Source organism: Falco punctatus (genome assembly GCF_963210335.1).
Source record: "Falco punctatus genome assembly, chromosome: 8".
NCBI lineage: Eukaryota > Metazoa > Chordata > Aves > Falconiformes > Falconidae > Falco > Falco punctatus.
This window is the reverse complement of record NC_137588.1, coordinates 44,375,476-44,396,222: the sequence shown is the minus strand read 5'-3', so window position 1 is coordinate 44,396,222 and position 20,747 is coordinate 44,375,476. Positions and strand designations below refer to the sequence as shown.

Here is a 20,747-nt window from a genome sequence, read left to right as displayed (position 1 = left end):
ACTCTCCATCCAAGCACACCAGGGTGCTTGCTGATTGTCCGACAGTGATTTCTTATGCTTTGCTGCATGCTCTGGAGCAAGCAAAGATGGGATGAAGTTCTTTTCTGCCAGGGGGTCATATCAGGAATAATAGGTATGTGTGGCTGTAAAGCAGCCTCTCTGGCTTGTACTGTTGCTGGTAAGTGACTCATGCACCACAAAAAAGAAAAATGCCTCTGTTGGGGATATATCTGCAAGGGACATACAACATCTGACCTTTAGGTGTGCAGATACATTCCCCTGAAGATTATGTCCGCATGTGATGATCTTGCTGATCATCATAGTGATCTCACAGTGGCCCTTTCCAGAGTTGTTCCTGGGATTCCCTATACTTGCTAAATACCATTCCAGTATGCGAAGGCTCAGGCAGTCCCTGGTGCTGGTGCTGTTGATAATGAAGCATTTGTGAGCATAGAACTGTTTCTTTGCAAGTGTTTGTCAAATGAAGCTGCAAAGTCTGTGTCCTGGAGTGTTTTTTTGTTTTCTCTTTTCAGCTGGTGTTGATTTGCAGGCACGTGCAGGCTTTATATTTGAGTGGCTGGCTCCAGCCCGTTTCTCAAAGCAGCAAGCTGAAGTGTTAAGATACTGTTGACTTGGGGTTGTATTGCCTCTGAGCCACCCAGTATCCTGTGCTCAGTCCTACTGACAGCCAGCCTGAATCCTGCCCCCAATTCTGCAGTGCTTCAACACACTTACCCAATGAGCCGAGTCACAGTATTACCATCCTTACTGGAGCTTTCTCATCACCTCTTCTGGCTGTCAGAGAAAGGGTATGTTTTCATCATTCTCAGTTGCTCAGCAATTAGCTGCTTTTTCATGATGTGGCTGCTTTCTCAGTTTGAGTTCAGAGATCTTCTTGCATGAGAGAAAGAGGAAGATCACAGAATAAAAACCCCTGGGATCAATATATGTCCTGGACACAATATGCAAGAAACCCAAAAAAGGATCTGTGAGGCTGGTAACTTGTGCACTTTATCTGTCTGTATCCTGTATCCACTCTTGCTAAAATGTGTTGGTCTCTGCATTCGTTGCTGGATCACTGCAACAAGATCTCTGCAGGCAGAAAGATCTGCTGTGCGCTCTGCTCTTCTGCATGAAGGCAGGGGTAGAAGTAGTCACCTTCTCTCTCTGCTAAGTAATGTGGTGCCTCAGTCTCAGGCAACATACCTACCTCACCTCCAAACTCCCTGCCTCACCTTCAAATTCCCTCCCTTGTGGAGGTTCGTTACTGCATTTCTTAATGTACTTTGTCATTCTTCTTCCTTTCTCTATCCACATGGCATTGTGCTGCTGATTTTTTTCCTCTGCCCCCCTGTGTAATTCACCAGCCAGCAAGTACACAAATCTCTCTTCCCTCTGCTATCTCTCTTCCCTCTGCTGAAAAACCTAGCGTGTTTGCAGGTTTCCCTGCAGCTCTTCAGCTTGTGTGCACCCACTGAGCACTAGCTGGCAGTAGCCTCTAGCTATGGGGTCTGGTTATGGGCAGCAGCCAGAAGCTCCCCTGTGAGAAGGCAAAGATGGCTGAGGCTCGTGTTGTGTCCCCAGGCACTCCAGATTTGTAGCAGTGCTTTATTCCTCTTTTTCTTGATCTCAACAAGAGGCATAATAAAGACTATCAGACAAAGCTGTGCAGTGCTGGCTCCCTGCGTAGCCAAAGAGTGTGTCTGCACACACAGGTGGCCAGTGCGTGTGGGGCCATTGTGGGGCCATCCCGAGCCCTCACTCTCTGCCGGGGAGAAGCCTTCACTTCACTTCACTGGGGGAGAAGCCTGCAGGTCATCTGTTGTGCATGTTTGTGGGCAGGGGTTTCTGGTGTCAGTCTCTTTCAAGAAGTTATTTTCTTGCACAGAGAACACTTCTTCCCCTTCAGGGCACCTCCTGTATCATCTGCTGCAGCTTCATCCCCTCCCAGTGATCCAGTGATGCACTGAGACCCTTCTTCCTCATTGAGACCCTAAGCAGGGTCCTGGCTCTGCTGTTCTTGGCCGTTCTCCCAGGTCCTTCTGGGTTGCCACCCTGTCAATAGCTTGATGCAAAGCCCACCCAGTGTCAGGATCCTTAAGAACACTGGTGGCAGCTCATGGTGTCCTCTCCCAACCCCACTGTCCACTCCATGCGGTGCCACTATGGGGTCTGTCCTTGGGGATTTCACTGTGTGAAGGCTGCAGTATGACATGGCACTGGAGACACCTGTTTTTCCTTTGTGGTGTCAGACTTCTCTTTCAGAAAACTACAGTTCTCACTGACTGCTCCACTCCTCTGCTCCAGTCCCTTGGAGAGGGAGGCTTGGAAAAAGAGTTCCTGCCTCCAGCCCCTTGACCCTCACAGGCTGGGAAAGTGTCTCACCTGACCATGGTGAGGAGTAAAGGGTTTGGGAAGACAGACGCCACAGACTGACATCAGGGAATCTAGATGACCTGGCAGCATTAGCACCAAATAGTCTTGGCATTAGCTGGTGATCAGTGTGCTCCAGGTTGTGGGATTCTCCCAGTGTCTGTGCATTTCCCTCACATGCCACAGCACCTGAGTGCACGCAGCACCAGAAGCTGGATCATCTCTTTTCATAATGGCAATAAAAAAGTAACAGTTTCTGTGAAGGACAAGCTATTGCCCACTGTTGGCTGTCTTCAGAGGCTGACAGTACACACGCAATTTCACGTACAGCAGGCTTGGGGACCCATTCAGGCATTGCAATTTCAAGGCAGTGAGTGCATATCTTGAGCTTTGAGACACAGGCCCTGTACCAGGACCAACCTGGAGACCAGAGGTGAGATCACTTAGAAAGTTTGGAGCAAGAACTGGAGATGTTGTTTTCAGGCGTTTTATATCCACCATTAAGAAAGAGGTAATTTGAAACATTTGAATGCTGATGAGCAAAAAAGCAAAGAGCCCAATAGAAAATCAGAGCACAAGACCTTTCAGCTTTGCGTTCTTGGGGCAAATGCAAGCTTCACCACCACATGTACAATTGTTCTTTATAAGACACTGATTAAAGTGTAAACTTTCCAGAAGTTTAATGAACTGCTTCTTTGCCTTACAGAATATTGGCAAAAAGATGTCGTGTCAACAGTTCATAGCAAACCTGGATGGGCTGAATGATGGGAAGGACTTTGCAAAGGATTTGCTGAAGGTAACATGATATAGATAGACAGTGGGATGCTGTCATTATTACCGTAGTGCCACCTTGTCCTGCTGGGATGCTTTGAGCCCTTAAATCAGCATTTTCCAGTGCACGCACATGGATAGCTTCTGCTAACTTGCAGTGATCCACCAGAGGTCTGTTCCCTGGTCATGTTTTATCCAGACTAGTGGCAGATCTGCCTTCAGAGCATCCCAAGGGTCCCTGTCTCCCATGGTAGTTCTGTGATGCACCAGACAATGCACAAGTTATCCCCTCACCCCTAGATGTGACCATCTGGCACTGATACTTTTCTCTGTTCAGTACTGTGGAATATTGGTTAAGCACCCCAAAGTGAGCATTTTCTCCTTCCATATCGTTTAGCAGCACCACAGTGGTCCGCACCTGCTGTTAGGTCCAGCAGCCTGACCTGGATTTTTCTGTATGGAAGGAGGTTCAAATGACCAGTGTTACGTCAGGGGGGTCATGTCATGCTTTAGATGATACCCCCGTCTCCCAGCAGACCTCACCCCTCCCCTCAGTATGATCAGGGCCACCTCCACATTCTGCTTTCCTAGCCCATTCCTGCTTCTTTCCCAGTGCCCCAAGGAAGCCACTGAAATTTTGCACAGGAGGAACTGGAAAAGCTGATCCCCAAGATCATTCATCCCTCTCCTGCTTCTCAGGGCAGCATTCAAGCCTCCACTGTCACTTTCCCCTAGTCAAGACATTGGAGGTATCTTGGCATACCCCGGAGTCTTCTACCATCTTTGTCTAGGCCAGGATTCACTCAGGACTAGGCACAACACCAAGAATTACAAATTTCATACACAGGCTTCTGAGCAACCCCTCAGCTGTTTATGTGTTCAGTCCAATACCTGGTGTAGCACATAGACAAAAAAGGGTCCAGCAGGACAGCAGTTGTCCTGCTTATGGTGAATACTTCCCCAGGACAGTTCAGCAAGGAAGGTATCTCTCCAAGAGCACAGATAGGGTGTGGAGGAGATGGTCTCCACAACCCATACATGTCTTCCATGAGAGACGCAGCTAATTCCATGTTCTTGTTTCAGACACTATATAACTCCATCAAGAATGAGAAGCTGGAGTGGGCCATGTAAGTATATGTTAAGCATTTGAGAGGTAGTGTGTCTTTCAAAGTAGCTGACAGGTCTTGACTCCTGTTTGTAGCCCCAGAAGCTCCCAGAATATTTCCTGCCAAACCCTTAAGCACTGAAGTCCCTCCTATAGGCAAGCTGGGTTTACTTATGGCTTAGACACAAGAGCAAACTGGGAGGTTGGTGGCAGTCTGTGGACACAGGTTCCACAGGCATGTCTAAAGGAAGGGAATGCCGTCTTTGTTTGCTATTAAACATCTATAAAATACTGGTCCCTGTCCAGGTGTTTCAGAGGTCTTTGCATAAGGAGCTGACGATCTGGGGTTATTTTGGCCATTGAGACTTTCCATCTCTTCCACATAGTTTCTTCTGGAAATAGTATCAGAATCACTTAGGCAGGAAGGGACCTTGCCAGATCTCCAGCCCAGCTTCCTCCTCAAAGTATGGTCAGCATTGAATTCAGACCAGGGTGCTCAGGTTGTTGTTCAGTTTGATCCTGAAAACCTGCAAGGATAGAGAACCCACAGCCCCTCTGGATCCATGAACCAGTGCTTAATTATTCTGAGACTGACATTTTTTTCTTACCCATTTGAAACTGCTGTTGTTTTGACTTATGGCCACTGTCTCTTGTCCTCCTGCCACGCACCATACTGAAGAGCCTGGCTTTGTCCCCTGGATAACCTCCTCACACATATTGGAAGGCTGCCATGAGGTTCCCCAAAGCCATCTCTTCTCTGGGTTGAACAAGTCCAGTCCCTTCTTATATTGCAAGCGCTCCAGCCCTCAGGCATCTTGGCAGCCTCTGCTGAACTCTCTCCACCTTGCTGATGCCCTTTCCTGTACGGGGCACCCAGTACCGTTTGCTGTATCAAGACATAATGTAGTGAGCGCAGAGCAGAGAAGGATGGTCACTTCTCCCAGCCTCCTCGCTGTGCCGCTGTTACACAGCCTGGGATGCGCTTGGTCTCTGTTTCTGCCAGGACACACAGGCTGGCTCCTCTTCAACCTCGTCTTCACCAGGAGCCCCAGGGCCTTTTCTGCAGAGCTGCTCCTCAGCCGGGCAGCCCGGCCGCCCCCCCGCAGCCCCCCCAGCCTAGTGCGGCACTGGGGTAAAGCTCTGCCCCTCCGAGCGCTGGCCCTGCACCTCTCACTTGCATGTCATCCACAAACTCAACGTGAAGTGCACTCTGTCTCCTCCTCCAGATCATTTGTTAACCCCGAAGCAAGTCTGGGGACAGCTGGCCTCCATGACAAGTTGACACAGCACCTTCCTCAGTCCTCCTCCTGCTGTGCCACCCACCACCTGCCCTGAGCACAGGGCCCTCGGGGAGGGGTGTGCTGTTCTCCCCAGCCCCAGCGCCCCCCCACCGCTGCCATGGGAAAGCCCATGACAGACCCCAGGGCCTTAAGCTAACGCAGTAAACATCTCTCCTCTCTGCCCCTTCTTAGCCTCAGACCTGTCTTGTCTCCAGAGGGTCATGGGACTGAGCAGAACCTTCTGGGCCATTAGTTCCGTCACCTGCTCTTCTTCTCATGTTGTCCTAGCCAGAAATGTGTCTGGAGACAGTTTGACCCTTCCTTCCTCCCCAGCTACCCGCGTCAAGCTTTGCAGAGCAGCAGCCTCCATTGCCAGCCGTGCCCCCACGGCAGCAGTGCTTGCTGCGGGCTGGTCTCTCCTTTGGCAGGGATGCAGCCAGCCAGTGGCCCTGGCAGAGCAGTGGTTTCCTAGCAGGTCACGTAGCATCAGTTTCACTTTAAAAATAATCTTGCGCGGCCACTGTGGGAGAGGAGAGCAGCCACGCCAGCCCTGTAGCCGGGTTGGCGGGGCGGTAGTCGTGAGAGGGAGCTCTGTGGCTCGGCAGAAGGTGCCGGTGGGATGGTTTATGTAAGAGTTCAGCAGAAGTGCATCTGCTGGCTGGGTGCGGGCAGTGGTTACACAATGCCTGCCAGTGCACACTCCCTGGCTCGGGCACAGGCAAGGGATGCCAGCACCCCCGCATCCTGTGGCAGCGGTGTGGTTCCAGTCAGCAGCATCTAGCCCTGCGTCAGCCCTCCTCCACCCAGCCTGCTGGTATCCTTGCACCTCCTCATTCACCTCATGCCAGCCTGGGACCTGCTGTGCTGCAGGCTGTCCTGCTTGTTGGCAGAGGGACAAGCTGCAAGGAGGGGCTGCTCTGCCATGGGACAGATGCTCCCAGACGTGGGGTACCTGGTTCTCTTTCAGAAGGCACCAAGTGGTGCTGAGTCGTAACCATGCACAGGCAAGACCCTGTTCTCCCTGCTTGCCTCTGCCTTCTGCCCTTGTCCATCCTGGGGACTGAAGTGCCGTTGCTCACAAAGCCCAGTTGGACAGGCAGGTGGACAACCATCATCCGAGCAGCAAGCAGGAGCTCAGAGGAGTCCCTCCAGTACAGCTCAGAGAACTGAGCCCCACTAACTTCCCACCCAGGCATAGTGTCTGGGCTCTGCCTGAGCCCCAGGACTCCTGTGGGTGCTGAGGGCTGAGAAACCATCCTTCTCCTCCAAGAGGTGTCTAATACTTTGGCCATCTACTTGCTTCAGGAGAGAAGTGTGGCATTTTACTGTACACATCCCAGCTGGTGGATCATTCCTGGGTCACTCCTCAGCTGAGGTTTGGTCCCAGTCTAATCTGCAGCCTAAGGTGACCACTCATACCATTTAGATGTTAGCACATATCACACAGGGCAGAAATTCCGTTTGCTCTCTCCCTCCTTAGTGTCCCAGGGACACTGGGAAATGTAACTTCCCATACAGGCTGTAGTTCCTATGTGCCAGAGTAGATTTTACACCAAACGGGAAGAGGCAGGCTTGGTGGAATCATCGGATGCTTCCCTAAGTTGCTCAGCCCTCTCTGTCCAGGACCAGAAGATCTGTGGGGAGAAGCAGTTTTTATGGAAATGAGCAGCATTTCTCACTCTCTGCTGGCCCATCCTGAGGACACAAATGGGGAGCTGATGTGTAACCTGTTCCAGGGTTTGTGATTTTTTGATCAAGTGGCCTATTTCCCTAATGTCTGAAGAGCTTTTGTTCCTCAGAGGTGCAGAGGATATTCTTCAAGCTCGTTTAGTATCTACTAACTATCTCCCCAGGGACTGCCTCTCAGGGAGTGAGACACCCCGGTGGTACCTGGTCTTCAGCAAAAGACTTCATTAAGCTCTGATTTTAGGGTACAGAATTGGAGACTCACCCTGTGAGATGCTTGTAGTCCTCAGCAGTGGTGTGCCTGCAGTTTTACTCCCTTACCTGTTTTGAGTAACCTTGCAGTGGGACCACTGGGACAGTTACCTGTCACCTGTGCTCCTCCCAGCTATGTCCAGATCACCGCCACTGGCACACTCTGTGTGTTACAGTCCCTGCATCTCCTTTCATTTTCTTTCTCTCACTAGTCTCCTAATAAATAACTCTCTTTAGAACCAAAGCAGATAGGGCACACTGTGACCCAACCCACGTGTCCTCCACTCAATCTCTTCTCTGACTTTGTTTCCAAGTGATGAGGACGAGTTGAGGAAATCACTCTCCGAGCTGGTAGATGACAAATTTGGAGCCAGTGCGAAGAAAATGACAAGGATTGTTGACAGCAGCAACCCCTTCCTGGACATCCCCCAAGCACTGAACGCAGTCACCTACAAGCACGGTGTCCTCACGCGTAAAACCCATGCAGACATGGATGGGAAGAGAAGTACGTGTTAATGGGGTAGGAGGAGGTGTGCCCCAGGTGGTCCCAGAGCTTTGCCCTAGCCACCTTCCTGGCTCTCCTGCTGAAGGCGTTTCCCCACTGCTTCCCAGGGAACACAAGAGAGATTCCCAGATCCCCGAGTGCCAGGGCACAGGGAAAGGAGGGTGTTGTGAGGTATTTGTAGACATGAATGTTTTCAGGAGGCCTCAGTCTTCCCTTCTCACTGCCAAGGAACCTAACAGTGCCTGTCCCACACAGATAGATCTGGTCTTCCATCCTGTGCATGGGCATAATCCTGACTTCCACACTCTGAGCAGTGGGGTGAGGCTGGTTCCACAGCAGCTGTCACCCCAGCCCTGACCTTGGGGACAGTCTGGTCCTCAAAGCTTTGTTCCTGTCCATATGCTGCCATGTGCTGGACACAGCTGCCATGTGCTAGCTGGGCAACAGGATGCCTCATAGCTCTGCTGCCAGCATATGGGATTACAGGAATGGTAAAGGAAAATGTATCTGGGAACTGTTAATGAGCAGAGATTAATGAAACTTTGGATAACCCCTTTTGCTAATTGATATGATTGGCCCAGTCACTGAAACCAATTAAAAGTCTTGAGTAGAGATTACCACCGAAGGCCTTGTTTGCTTCCAGCACTTTCTTAATAGCCCATGCCTGGAGGATCGGCTGTCTTGTGGTGATGCAGATGGCTCCCCCCTCACCTCCCACCCCTCTCCAGCTTCCAGCAAGCTCTTTGTCCCCGAATCCATCAAGATGGCTAGTGGTAATGCTCCCTTCTAAGTGGAACAGAAGCTGCCTTATCCAGGGTATGTGTGCCTAACTCATCTGAAGCAAAGGAGCTCAGGAAATGTCTCTGCTCCTCAAGCATTTAGTCCAAGGAACATGAAATGGGTTTGGAGGAGCAGAGACTTTCTGCACATGTCCACTGGTACCCCTATACCAGCTTTTCTTTGGTTTTGACCTGCCTGTATTCCTGTTGGGAGGCTGCATCTCCCAGCCTGTGTCTCTCAGACATGTGCCCCTGCAGACAAGCCACTCATAGGCAATAGCCTGGAGGTGTGTGAGGTCCGAGCATCAGTGCATGCCTGCAGTGGGTCAGAAGAAGGGTTAGTTTTGGCCAGAAATATGAAGGTCAGGCAGCACTGGCAGAAGCAGACATGTATCATTAAATGTTCTTCCTTTTTTAGCTCCCAGAGGAAGAAGAGGTTGGAAGAAATTTTATGCTGTGCTTAAAGGGACTGTCCTTTATTTACAAAAGGTAACTGTGGTGGACTATTCCATTTGCTGTTTCATTCTGTCTCCAAAGTAGTCATGCTCTCCTAAGCAGGAGACCCATAGATGCAAGTAGAGGTGAATCCATGCCCTAATTCATGCATGGACATCTACAGCACTCCTCCAGAGACCAGCATACAGAACTGGAGGATACTGTCAACTTTGGTGGTAGTGGGGGTCATGCTAAGGATGCTATTCATAGCTGCAAAAGAGGACCATACAGGAAGAAGTATGAAAGAGGGAACGCTGAGACAAGATTTCAACAAAAGTGTTCCAGCAAGTAGGAGCTATTGGGGAGGGTGATTGAACAGATGATATGGAATAGGTGAAATAGGATGTTGGTGAGACATGCAATATGAAGAGGCAGATCATCAGACCAGTCTTATCCTGCCTATTGTTTTATTTGCTGGCATAGTTCTGATTATGAGGAGCTTCATGAAGCTGGTATGGACTTAAATGCTTAAAGTTTATCTTCTCCTTCAGGACCTTATTGAGTCCTTCCATGGGTTGCCAAGTGACACTTTCTGTCTCCATCTTGGTTTGTTTCATAGTCACCTCTAGTCAGCACAAGTATAGATCCCAGGTCCTCATGGGAGGCAAAGTCACTACAGAAGAGCTTCCCTGCATGCTGTAGCGTTCAGCTCTCTACCTTTCAGGACACTTGGATGCTAGGAAGATTTTCATGGATAGTCTTTTCTGTGGGAAAATCCAAGGAGTCTGGATAGGGGCTCACTTGAATGTCAGCATGAGCCAGCCAGAGATGCCAAACGTCTGTTCATCATGAAACAGCATAACCCACTGAACTAGGTCTGAACTACCTTAGTAGCACATGCTGTGCAGTAACCCACTGAACTCACCTTGCTGGAACAGCACTCCCTGTGCATAGATGTTCCTATGTATTGCAGTATTATCTCCAAAGCAATGACAGTAAACAAACATTGGATTATATAAGAAAGGCAGAAAGATCCTCAGGGCAGCACGGAATTATGACTCAGAGCTCATAGCACACCCCAATGATTCTTGTGTTTTGCCAGATCCTATGGCACATGTCACAAAGCCAACAGAAATCTGGCAGCAGCCGATCGTAACTTACAGTATGGGCTGCTTTTAGCCAAGTGGTATTTTTACAGCCTTACCACTCTTCCCTGCAGCTGAGGGAAGCTGCAGCGTACTGGAGAGCACAGATCTTCTGCAGCCCTCTAAGTGTGGCGTTCTTCAAGTCAGTGGCACTTTTCCTACAATCCAGTCTCTTGTCTCATTATGAGTCTTCACATGGAGTACACCAAAGAGGTACTGATGTTGACCATGGGTGATGCCTAAGGATTTAACTTGTGCAGAGCTACCATCAACATTTTATTTTATGACAGTTTTTCTATGGAAAAAAATATGCAATTTCATCAAAATCCCAGGAACCATTTGGATCCAGATGAATTTTTCACCAAGGACTTCTAGGGCATGTCTCTCGGGGTGCGTCTGTTGTGGGGTATATATTTGGAATTAAATATACTTTCAGAACAGAATTTTTTCCCATGCTGGACCAAAATCCAGTTTACTGAAGATGTTCTTGGCTGCTTGGACAGCACTAGAAGGAGCCATGAAGCCAACACTGAGTGTCATTGCTGCTGATGGCGTTGGGTTTTCTTTGCTGTACAAGTCTAGCAGCAGTAACCATCCAGACTGTTATATTAACATAGTTTTGTTGTGTTAGTACTGGGTGTTTAGAATTCAGAAAAAAAGTGAGAATGAGATTGATGTGGCAATTAGAAGACCAGTGTTCTTATCTAGATGACCTTCATGAACATCTTAACTGAAGGCTTTCTTTATGGCCAAGGACTGAAGAAGCAAAACACCTAAGATTTGGCTAGGTTATGGAAATATCTGATAAATAACACCCATGACTGATGTGTAATTAGCAGGAGGGACTGGAATTGCCAAGGGTGCCCCAAGGAAGTAGCATTTGGAACAACAGCAAAAATTAACCTGAGGAATGTTTGGGCAAAGGATTTGGGCAGAGGGATTTCTTAGATATGAGCTGCTGCCAGACTGTAAATGGTCCTCTTCAGAGGATTTCTTGGGCTGGGCTTGGCTGTAGATAGTGTTTGTCAGGCTGGCAGAGAGAGGACAGAAGGATGAGACCATGAAGACAAAGTCCTCGCCCTGCCACTTCCAAACATTTCCAGCACCACAACAGAGAGCGGATAAACATTCACCTGCCCTGTTGATTCTTAGTGCAATTTCTTGCCTATGGAATGGTTTGCAGAGCAAGAGAGTTACACAGTGCAGGAAGGAGATGGTGTGCCAGCCTCCCAAGCTCTCAGCGGAAGATGCCTGCAGATAAACATAAGGTAGAACCTGGCTTGAACACAGATCACTGGGAAAAGTTTTTCTGATGTGGAGGTAGAGGAGCAAGTACCTGCTTCAAGACCCACCTGATGCCAAGGAGCACAAGTTCAGCCTGTTCCAGTTTTTTGCTCAGACCAAATCGAGTTTCTAGGCTTTAATAGAAAATTCTCATAATTTTAATGGGAAACTTTTCTCAATTTCGTTTTGGGGAGCAAGCTGACTAGAAATAAGAGTAAGAGAGAGAGGGAAGGCGCGCATGCACATGTGTGTGTGTGTGAAGGCTTGGGGAGATACATATATAGGAAGGAGGAATGGGCAGATACAGAGAGAGGTGAACAGAAGATAGGCAGAAGAGTAGGTGGCTGGGTGGACAAGTAGAAGTCAGTCTGTTAGAAGCAATTCAGGCAGCAGCCATAAACCTGCTGATGTAGAGATGTCACATGTCATTGACTCGCCAGTGTTAATTGCTGGATTAGCGTGTTCTAGCATAGTCTGCTGAAGCAATTTCTTGATCCCCTAAAGGGATGCAGCACATTCTCGAGGAAGAAATGCAGGCTTGGGAGCAGGGCGCACCCCTCCTGCGCTCTAATCTGCACTGGGCACTGATTCACTGCATGGCCTTTGGCAACTTACTTCACCTCTGTGAAATGGGGATAATAACCTTTAATCACCACACACAGAGGGGTGTTGAGAGGAATGATGGAGAGCTATAAAGCATGAGGTGCTTTTATATAGAAGTACTGGAAAAGGTGCAGGTCTTCCCACAGGGTCTGCTCTTGCAGCCCCCAGCTGTGAAGGGGTTCCCAGCACAGCCCCAAGCCATGGGTGCTGTACCATGCAGGCAGGCCCTTGCCATGGTAGTGCTCCTTGGAGCACCAGGTTCATGACCAGACTGAAAAGGGTACAGTTGTTAGTTTTCCCTATTAAATGGTTTGTTCGGGCTGGTAGATGTGAGCCAAAGAAAAGGTAAAGGAGGAAAACCCATGCAAGCCAGAGCATGAGAAATGTCTGTAGCTCCATGTCCATATTCACATTACTGCTCAGGGCTGGTGCTGAGTCCAGAGAAGAGGACAACAGGACACTGGGCTCTCTCACCCTATCGGGGTCCCCTATGAAGGAAGGCAGGCACAAGAGCTGGATGCCTTTTCTTGACAAAACGAGCTTTGAGCTGGAGAGCCCATATTAGTTGTGGATCTCCCACCACCTGCCCACAGGGATGGGCAGTAGGGGAGAGCTGGCATCAGGAGGGTAAGCCAAAGGCACCATGGAGCATTGCCATGGCAGAAAGGAACCCCAGGCAAGGGGGTAGTTGTGCATGTTTAAGCAGAGCCTTGGCGCAGACAGGAGAGGCACATGAATGGGGCAGTCTGTCTACACCATCAACATTAACAGCTGAAAATGAATGAAATTAATTGGGAAGGATTCTGAAACAAAGTGTCCACACTTGGGCTCAGTTAATGTGGAAGATATCCCCAAAACAGACCCCAAAATTTGCTGAGCCCCACCATCCTACACCTGGAGAAGCAAGGGGAAAATGAACCATTCAAGGGCTGGGGGCTGAGGGTGATGGTGGTATGGTGTGGCACAGCACACCTTGCCCGTTTACCAGTGGCAAGTACCTGCATGAACAGTGCAGAACACAGAAGACAAACAATCAACAGCCATGTGATACCAAATTAACCCCTTTGCCAGGAAGTGTATGACAAGATAACACCATGAAAAAGGTGAGAGTGAGGTTAGCAGTACTATAGCATGGACGAAACATTGCCTGCAGTTCCTCCGAAGATGATACTGCTTATGTTTTAGTATAAATCATTTTTTTGAGATTTAAACCAGAATCTTGTCACTGAAAGCAACTGTGTTACCATTACGGTTTTGGACATATCTCTTCCTTGGCAGCAGTTTATGCACACAAACTTACATCAAAGCTCAGAAAGGGAGTAAGGCAAAATGGAGAGAACCTGCTGGAGGCTTTGGAGCAGAGCTGATGTGCTTTCCTGAAGGGTAGTGGGGTTATTCCCCAGGGGAAGGCTATGTGGTGTGGCCTGCCTGCACTACAGTGTAAGTGCCAGGAACTGTGATAGCTCCAGTCATGTGTGCAGTTTGCAGAGGGGGCCTGCTTAGAGCACACAGAGGTCTCCCAGCATTGGCAGCCGTACGTGTGGTGATTACTGCAGCACAGGCATTAAGAGGAACTTCCTGGCAGAGCCGGCCAGTGCAAAGTGAGCTTCCAGCACCATGCACTCCTGCAAACACAGCCTGTTTCCACCAGCTGGAAGGCAGAAGGTAGAGAGACAATCTGCTTGATTCAACCTTACGCTGATTTACTGGGCCCAGTGTTAGAAAAAGAAAAAGATTTGGCTTGTCCTTACACCTGCATTGATGCCTGTGAGCCTGAAACTGGTGGAGACAATAGATGGAGATACCATTTGAGGTGAAGATCTGCATTAGTCAAACCAGTTTCTCCTTGCTGCATGCCATTAAGCCTACATGTTTGCACTGCATTTTCAGAAAGCTTGTCTTGAAATAAGAGATCGTGGGCATCACAGCCAGATTTATTCAGATCCAAAGAGCTTCAGCTTGGAAAACCAGCCAGAATTGGAAGTCTCCCTACAATATATGAGGCCTGAGCAACAGTGTCTTCACCAAGCAACTTTCCAAGTAGGCTAACATGTTAGGTCCCCATAAGTCAAAGCATTCCTTTTTCTTTGTTAAAAGGCGAATACCCCATTCCTTTGGTTATTGAAGTCCCCACTGTGGAAAAGCTGTTTATTCTGCCCTGCAGCACAGCCCATCTGGGTGTTACCCAGAATGCGGTGCCTGTGGCACCGATCCCCTCCTCTGCTGGAAAGCCAGGGCTTTTCTTTGGGGTTCACTCTTAAGAAGGCAGTTGGGTGAGCCAGGAGTCCATGCCAGACATTTCTGGGCTTTGGGCCCCATGGAATTCCTTTGCACAAGACCAGGTGTCACATGCCAGTGAACACAGTATGGCAACCCCTCTCCCGGATGGGATGATTGCTTAAAAAAAGGAAGGAAGGAAAAGCTTCAGAAGCTTATTTGTCATCAGCAGCAAGGGTCTGGGTGAGCCACATCCATGGGCTGGGCAGTGCTGGTCCCTGGTGTTCTGAAGAGCAACAGAAGGGAGACCTTTCAGACCCTACACCAGAGAACAGCCTTACTGACTAGGGTTAGCAACCAGGAGGCTGTAGCATGGCTTTTCCTGAATGGCTGGGTTTATACCACCAGGACATAGGAAGAAAACCCAGGTTTTTGTGGATCTGCAGAACAGACCAAGCTCAAGCTTGAAAGCTAAGGAAGGGCAGGGACATGTAGACCACCACTATTGGACAGAGCCATCCCTGTGCTGACAACCAAGGAGGAGTCAAGGAAAGCAGAACATAAAAGTGGATTAGTCCTGTAGGTTTGAACTGTAATCAGGAGGGCAAGGCAGGCCCTTCCAGGGACACCCTGTCCTGACATGGCCTCTAACATGGCCTGGGGATGGTGGTTTGTTTTAGCCAGGGCCAGGTTTCCTTACATCCACCTACCCATGCATCCATTCATCTGTCCATCCTTCCATCCCACCACCCAGCTGGACCAGCTGTTGAGCTGGCAAGGGAGCAGAGTGAGAGGGACAGTATTGCTTTAAGTGGCCAGGAGCTCAGTCACTGGGAAAGCAAAGGATAAGCACAGGATGCACTGAACTCCTTTCTTTCCTAAGAACTACTGTGCCAAGGTCATCCTTTCAGAATACCATGTTTGGTATTTTCTCTCTGTTTATTAAATATACACATATGTAGTTATTGCTACATTGCCTGCTTGTATGAAATTGTCCTTCAGGGAGAAAGTCAAGCAGGAATACAGGGAATTCTGCTGCAGTTTGCAAGTGCCAGCCTAATGAATTACATGAGAGACCATTCCAGGGGGGCACACTTACTAAAGAGAGACCAAGCATGGTTCAGGTGGGCCACGCTCAGTCTGGCCACTGCCCAGCAAGCCCCACACCTGCATGGAGGTGCACTGGCTGCAGGAATGCTGCTGTGCCAGGGCTGCCCGAGACGGTGCAAAGCCTGAGCCCAGATCTGCTGCCACGCGAAGCTGGAGCACCGGGGCAGGCGCTCACTCATACCTGCCATTGACCAGGAGCTGCATCCCGGCTTGAGCTCTGTGCTGTGGGTAAAGATCTGAAGAAACCTGGCCCTGTCTTGTGTCTTCCCCCAAAGCCTCAGGCATGTGCTGTATTAGAGATAACTATTGATAATTATGCTTAAAACTTTCATCTCCTTCTTCACATCTTCTCAGTAAATTTAATGATAGAAGAAGTTGCCAGATGTTAATTATTATTATCAGCTCCTAGCATTTACTGTACAAAGCAGTGCTTTTCCTGGTCTCGGCACTCTGTGATTATAGCACACAGAGAAAGGCAGGATCATTAAAATAGCCCACAAATGTTAGTGTTGTCATTATCCAATTAACGTTCCTCTTCTCAGGATGAATATAAACCTGACAAAGACCTCTCTGAAGTGGATCTGAAAAATGCCATCCGTGTGCACCACGCCTTAGCCACAAAAGCCTCTGACTACAGCAAGAAGTCCAACGTGCTCAAGCTGAAGACAGCTGACTGGAGAGTCTTCCTCTTCCAGGCCCCGTAAGTGCCAGCTCTCCGTGCAGCACCTGCACTGGCAGCCTGACCTCCAGCCACTGCCAGCCTCCCTCCAACCTGGCCAGACCAACACACATGTTAGGGGACAAACTGGGGGGGGGGAAGGTTCTGGGCAGGAGGGCTGAGGGTGAGGGCTGTAGGGCTGTGCCAAGGGCTCGGTCATGGGGTCACAGTTTCTACCTGTCACTTGGTAGCTGCGTGTCAGCCCTGGAGGTCCTTTCTCATCTGTCACCGAGGTAGGCTGAGCAGGATGGGCTGGCATTTAAAGGGCTGAGTAGAGGGCTCACTTACTAACTTCTATTGCCAGTCTGGGGAAGGGAGAAAATCTGTATGGTGCATTGAACTAAGGAGCTGGTGGTTCCTCTCAGAGGCTTTTGATGGGGAAACTGTCTAAAGCTCATTGAAGTCTCCCCAGCCAGGTTGTATCTTCTTTCTTCCTTAGTCTATTACAGAGGAAAGCTGCTGTGCTAGTGTCAGGTGTAGCTGAGTCATCTTCTGTCTGATGGTTTCTTGTGTCCTGCTGAGATAGGCGACATTGTCCGTAAGTTGGGCTGGGGTACTAACGTCAAGCTATGGCTTGACACCCAAATTTGTGCAGTCAAAGCCCACTTGAAGGCTGGGGGGAGCAGTGCCTGAACAGATCTGTTGGAGGACCCTGGGCAGTGTCCCATGAATGACACAGATTAGGGGTCCACCCTGCTCTGTGGGACCTCTGTGATGGTGGCTCTTGCTCTCCAAGGAGCAGGAGATCCTCAGCCCTTGCCACCATGCTACCTCTCCCCAGCTCCTCAGGGAATGCAGTCACCTGGTGAGGAAGGCAGGACTGCCAGGGCTTCAAGAGGCAGACAACAGCCCTGAAATCGTTAGAGCACCATAGGAAGCCAAGGTAGCCAGTGTTTCCCTCTGCTCACAGCCCAGGATGGCACAGAAATGACTTCAAAGCAAGGCCACTGGTGGCCACCTGAGAGCGGGTGGTTCCAGGGCTGTTCTCAGCCATCTGGTCCTGGGTCAGGAGCATTTACAGACACCCCCTCTCCTCTTCCATCCTCCATGACAGAAGCAAGGAAGAAATGCTCTCCTGGATCCTGCGAATCAACCTTGTTGCTGCCATTTTCTCTGCCCCAGCCTTCCCGGCTGCAATCTGCTCCATGAAGAAGTTCTGCCGCCCGCTCCTGCCTTCATCCATGACCAAGCTGTGCCAGGTAACGTGTGAGAGATGGAGCGATGGAGGGGTGCCTGGGGCTCAGCCAGCCCTGCAGCCCATAGCTCAGCAGCTCGGGCTGAGCCTGTCTGCCGCTCCCCTGGCCCTGCCTGTTGGACACGTTCAGGTGCTCAGGGCAGGAACAGGGCAGTAGGGTGGGCGCCTTGGACAGACTATGGCAAATCCCAGTGTCTGGTCAGTGCTTCCTTTGCAGTGGTTATAAAGCAGCCCTACGCATACACCCCTGCCTGAGGGGCTGTTGATTCAGGCTTGTCCATTACTCTTTGCTTATCACATCTTGGCACCTTTCTGTTGCCAGAGTCGCAAAAGTTGGTGCTACTGAGCCCAAAAGATGGCTACATCCTTGGGTTATAACACGGGACTTGGAGGTGGCACGTTGTTGTTTCTCAAGCCGAAAAGCCACTGACAAAGGGGGAGTCCGAGTGCCACTTGGTGGGGAAGGTTTCCTGGAAACGGGGGGGGGGGGGGGGGGGGCGCTGGTGCACCAGAACACAGCTGCTTAAGGCTCAGTTAACCAAGAGCAATGAGCAGCTGCCATCCAAAGAGTAGCTGCTGTTTGCATTCTCCAGGGAAAGCCCACCGTGCCTTAGCACCTCCAAAAAATAGGAAACACTGCTGCTGGGCCCCAGCAAATGGGAGGGCAGTGTGATAAGTCAGGGCAGAGATACAGCTCCTATCTATCTTCTGAAACAAATGTGGCCAGACATCGCCTTTCTCAGAGCCCAGATGGGGAGGGTACTTTTATCTCAAAAAAGTGCAATCTGAGCAGCTCTGGGGACACTGGTGGCTGTACCTGGCTGTTAAAGGTATTTAAATGTTAAAGAGCATTTTGTGTTTATGATGCTAAAGAAGCCCAGGTGCCAGAGAAATCTACTCTTGGCACTTGTAATACATGAGTTTTGATCTTACTCAAATACCTGTGTTTCAGCTACTCCTTATCAGATGCATCTGCAAACGTACTGCACACTTTTGGCTCCAGCACAATAGCTGTGCTTACATCCTTGCAGAGACAGATCCCCACATCAACAGGCAGGCGGTGCACTCGGGTGTTGCACTCCTGCATTTTAATACCTGACACACTTCTCTTGGCAGGAGGAACAGCTGAGGTCTCATGAAAATAAAATGAAGCAGATTGCAGACGAATTAGCAGAGCATAAATTACATCCTGTAGAGAAGAGCCTCAAGTCAAAAGAGGCTGAGGAATACAGGCTCAAGGAACATTACCTAATATTTGAGGTAAAGGAACTTTCATCTTTTCTGTGATAAATGATACCTTGGCTGATTGAGGAGAACTAAGAACTCTGGAGAGGATGCTGTGAGCCTCGGAGAGTGTGAAACAAGAGAGAAAGACTGAAAGGGCTTGCAGGCTGGATGGGTATCTTGGGGCAGCAGCAAGCCTCACTGTTTGACACTGAAGCTAAAAAAAAAAGAAACAACAGATATTTCCTCCCCTCTGTGATTTCTAACCAGAGGAGGGGAAAACTGATGAGAGAAAATCTTCCTTTACTGTGCTGAAACTTGACATTTCCTCAGGTCCCAAGTAAGAAAGTGGTTCAGTTCTTGGTGTGCATCGGTCTTTTTCAGCAACAGTAATAAAAAGCTAAGGGAATCCTTAGGAGAATTAATCTTGTTTTGCTGCAACCATTTCTGTAAATAATGATAAAAAAGTTAAAAACCATTAAAAAGCATGAAAACCATTACAGTTGGTAACAGACAAAGGATGCATGTAGCTAACTATAAATTCTCTGCAAAGTCTAAGAAGTGTTTAATTGTGGGAGAAACGGGATAATCTGTTGCAGTGAGATTTGAGCAGAAGGTGTGATTTCTGCCACATAGTTGTCAGTGAGAAGGGACAGCTGGAGGCCTCTGGTCCTGCTTCCAGCAGAAGCTTGGATTGCTCCCAGTATTAGCCCCAGCTAAATGTGTCATTTTGTGACTGAGTCTCAGAACTATCTCCAAGGACAGAAATGTCCCACCTCCTGCATACCAGGGCTGCACCACCCTTTCGGGTGACGCCTAGCCTAACTGTCCAAAGACACAATTTCTGCCTGCTGGTTCCTTGTCTTTGTATGAACCCTTCAAATAGTTGCTTGCAGCTGCCTCCTGTTTTCCAGACATCTTGTTTTGGATGCCTGCAGAGAAGTCTCCATCTGAGCATTTTCTCTAGGCTGCCTTTTCACGTCTGCAAGAAGTTGGCACTTCCAGAGTGTAATGCATCTCATCTGTCTTGTGAGATGTGCTCTAGAAATGCTTGTTTCTCTATGCTGACAGAGAAGCAAGTATAGGCTGCCTCTGAGACGTTAGGGGAAAGGACAAATATTAGACACGTCTGTAAAAAGAGGCCCCATCTAAGCTTGAAGTAATGGTGTGGGCCAGGCAGAGAGGAGATGCCTCCCTTTATGCTGTGCTCTGTGAGGAGCAATGGGGGCACAACTCAGCAGTAACAAGTGAATCGCTGGGTGGAGACAACATCAAGAAGTATTTGAATCAGTCGAGAGGCACTCCTAAATCAGGAGGGAGCAGATTTTTGGTCTTGTTTTGCCTCCAGTATCTGCCTTACACAGTCAGAGTGGCAGTCAAGACCTGTAAGAGCAACTGTAAGAATCTTGCATAACCTTCCCCTTGCTCCTCAACCCTTTCAGCAATGGGTTGATCGTCTTTGCAGGCTTTGCATAGACCAAGAACTGTGCTGTGTTTAAACAGTTTGATTAGTTGTGATTAGTGGGATCCTGACAATATGGGATGGGTTTTGCTGCAGCAGCAGATGGCATTGCCTCTTGCTTTCCATGTATACCGTGGGTTATCCCCATTCCAAAGCTCTCTGTTCCCTCTTTCCCTGCAGAAGAGCCGCTATGAGACATACATCAACCTGCTGTGCATGAAGATAAAAGTTGGGACCGATGACCTGGAGAGAATTGAAACCAGTTTCTTCAAGGTGGAAGCTGACGACATTGCTTTGCGGAAGACACATTCAAGCCCTTCCTTAAGCCAAGGGCACACGTCCATCAGCTGTAAGGCAGAAAAGGACATTTTAGAGCAGAACACTTAACAAGGAACGCATGCATGGGGGGATGAACCGGCGATGCTTTGCGCTCCTGGACTAGATCAATGAGCACAATTTTACCTAGGAAATTACATGAGCAAAACTGTAGACATGTATGATACAGTGACTGCTCTAGTGAAAGAAATCAAAGAAGCTTTAGTTGACACTCTCTGGCAATGCTCTGGCATTTCAGCATCATAGACACACCATCTCTTCTTCATC

The 20,747-nt window shown here is 49.2% G+C and overlaps 1 protein-coding gene across 5 annotated transcripts in view; it reads left to right on the top strand.

The window, feature by feature from the left end:
* The window catches only part of PSD2 (pleckstrin and Sec7 domain containing 2), a gene marked incomplete at its 3' end in the record, with an annotated part of 84,655 nt that extends 64,124 nt beyond the window's left edge, over positions 1–20,531 (top strand). For 3 of the 5 annotated variants that reach the window (XM_080399326.1, XM_080399328.1, XM_080399325.1), the window contains 8 exons: positions 3,079–3,169; positions 4,228–4,271; positions 7,782–7,972; positions 9,170–9,240; positions 16,088–16,245; positions 17,318–17,462; positions 18,575–18,718; positions 20,325–20,531. In XM_080399326.1, the coding sequence (XP_080255452.1) occupies positions 3,079–3,169; positions 4,228–4,271; positions 7,782–7,972; positions 9,170–9,240; positions 16,088–16,245; positions 17,318–17,462; positions 18,575–18,718; positions 20,325–20,531 (1,051 nt within the window). The other 2 variants (XM_080399327.1, XM_080399329.1) reach the window with 2 other exon arrangements.
* Positions 20,532–20,747: the final 216 nt, after the last annotated feature.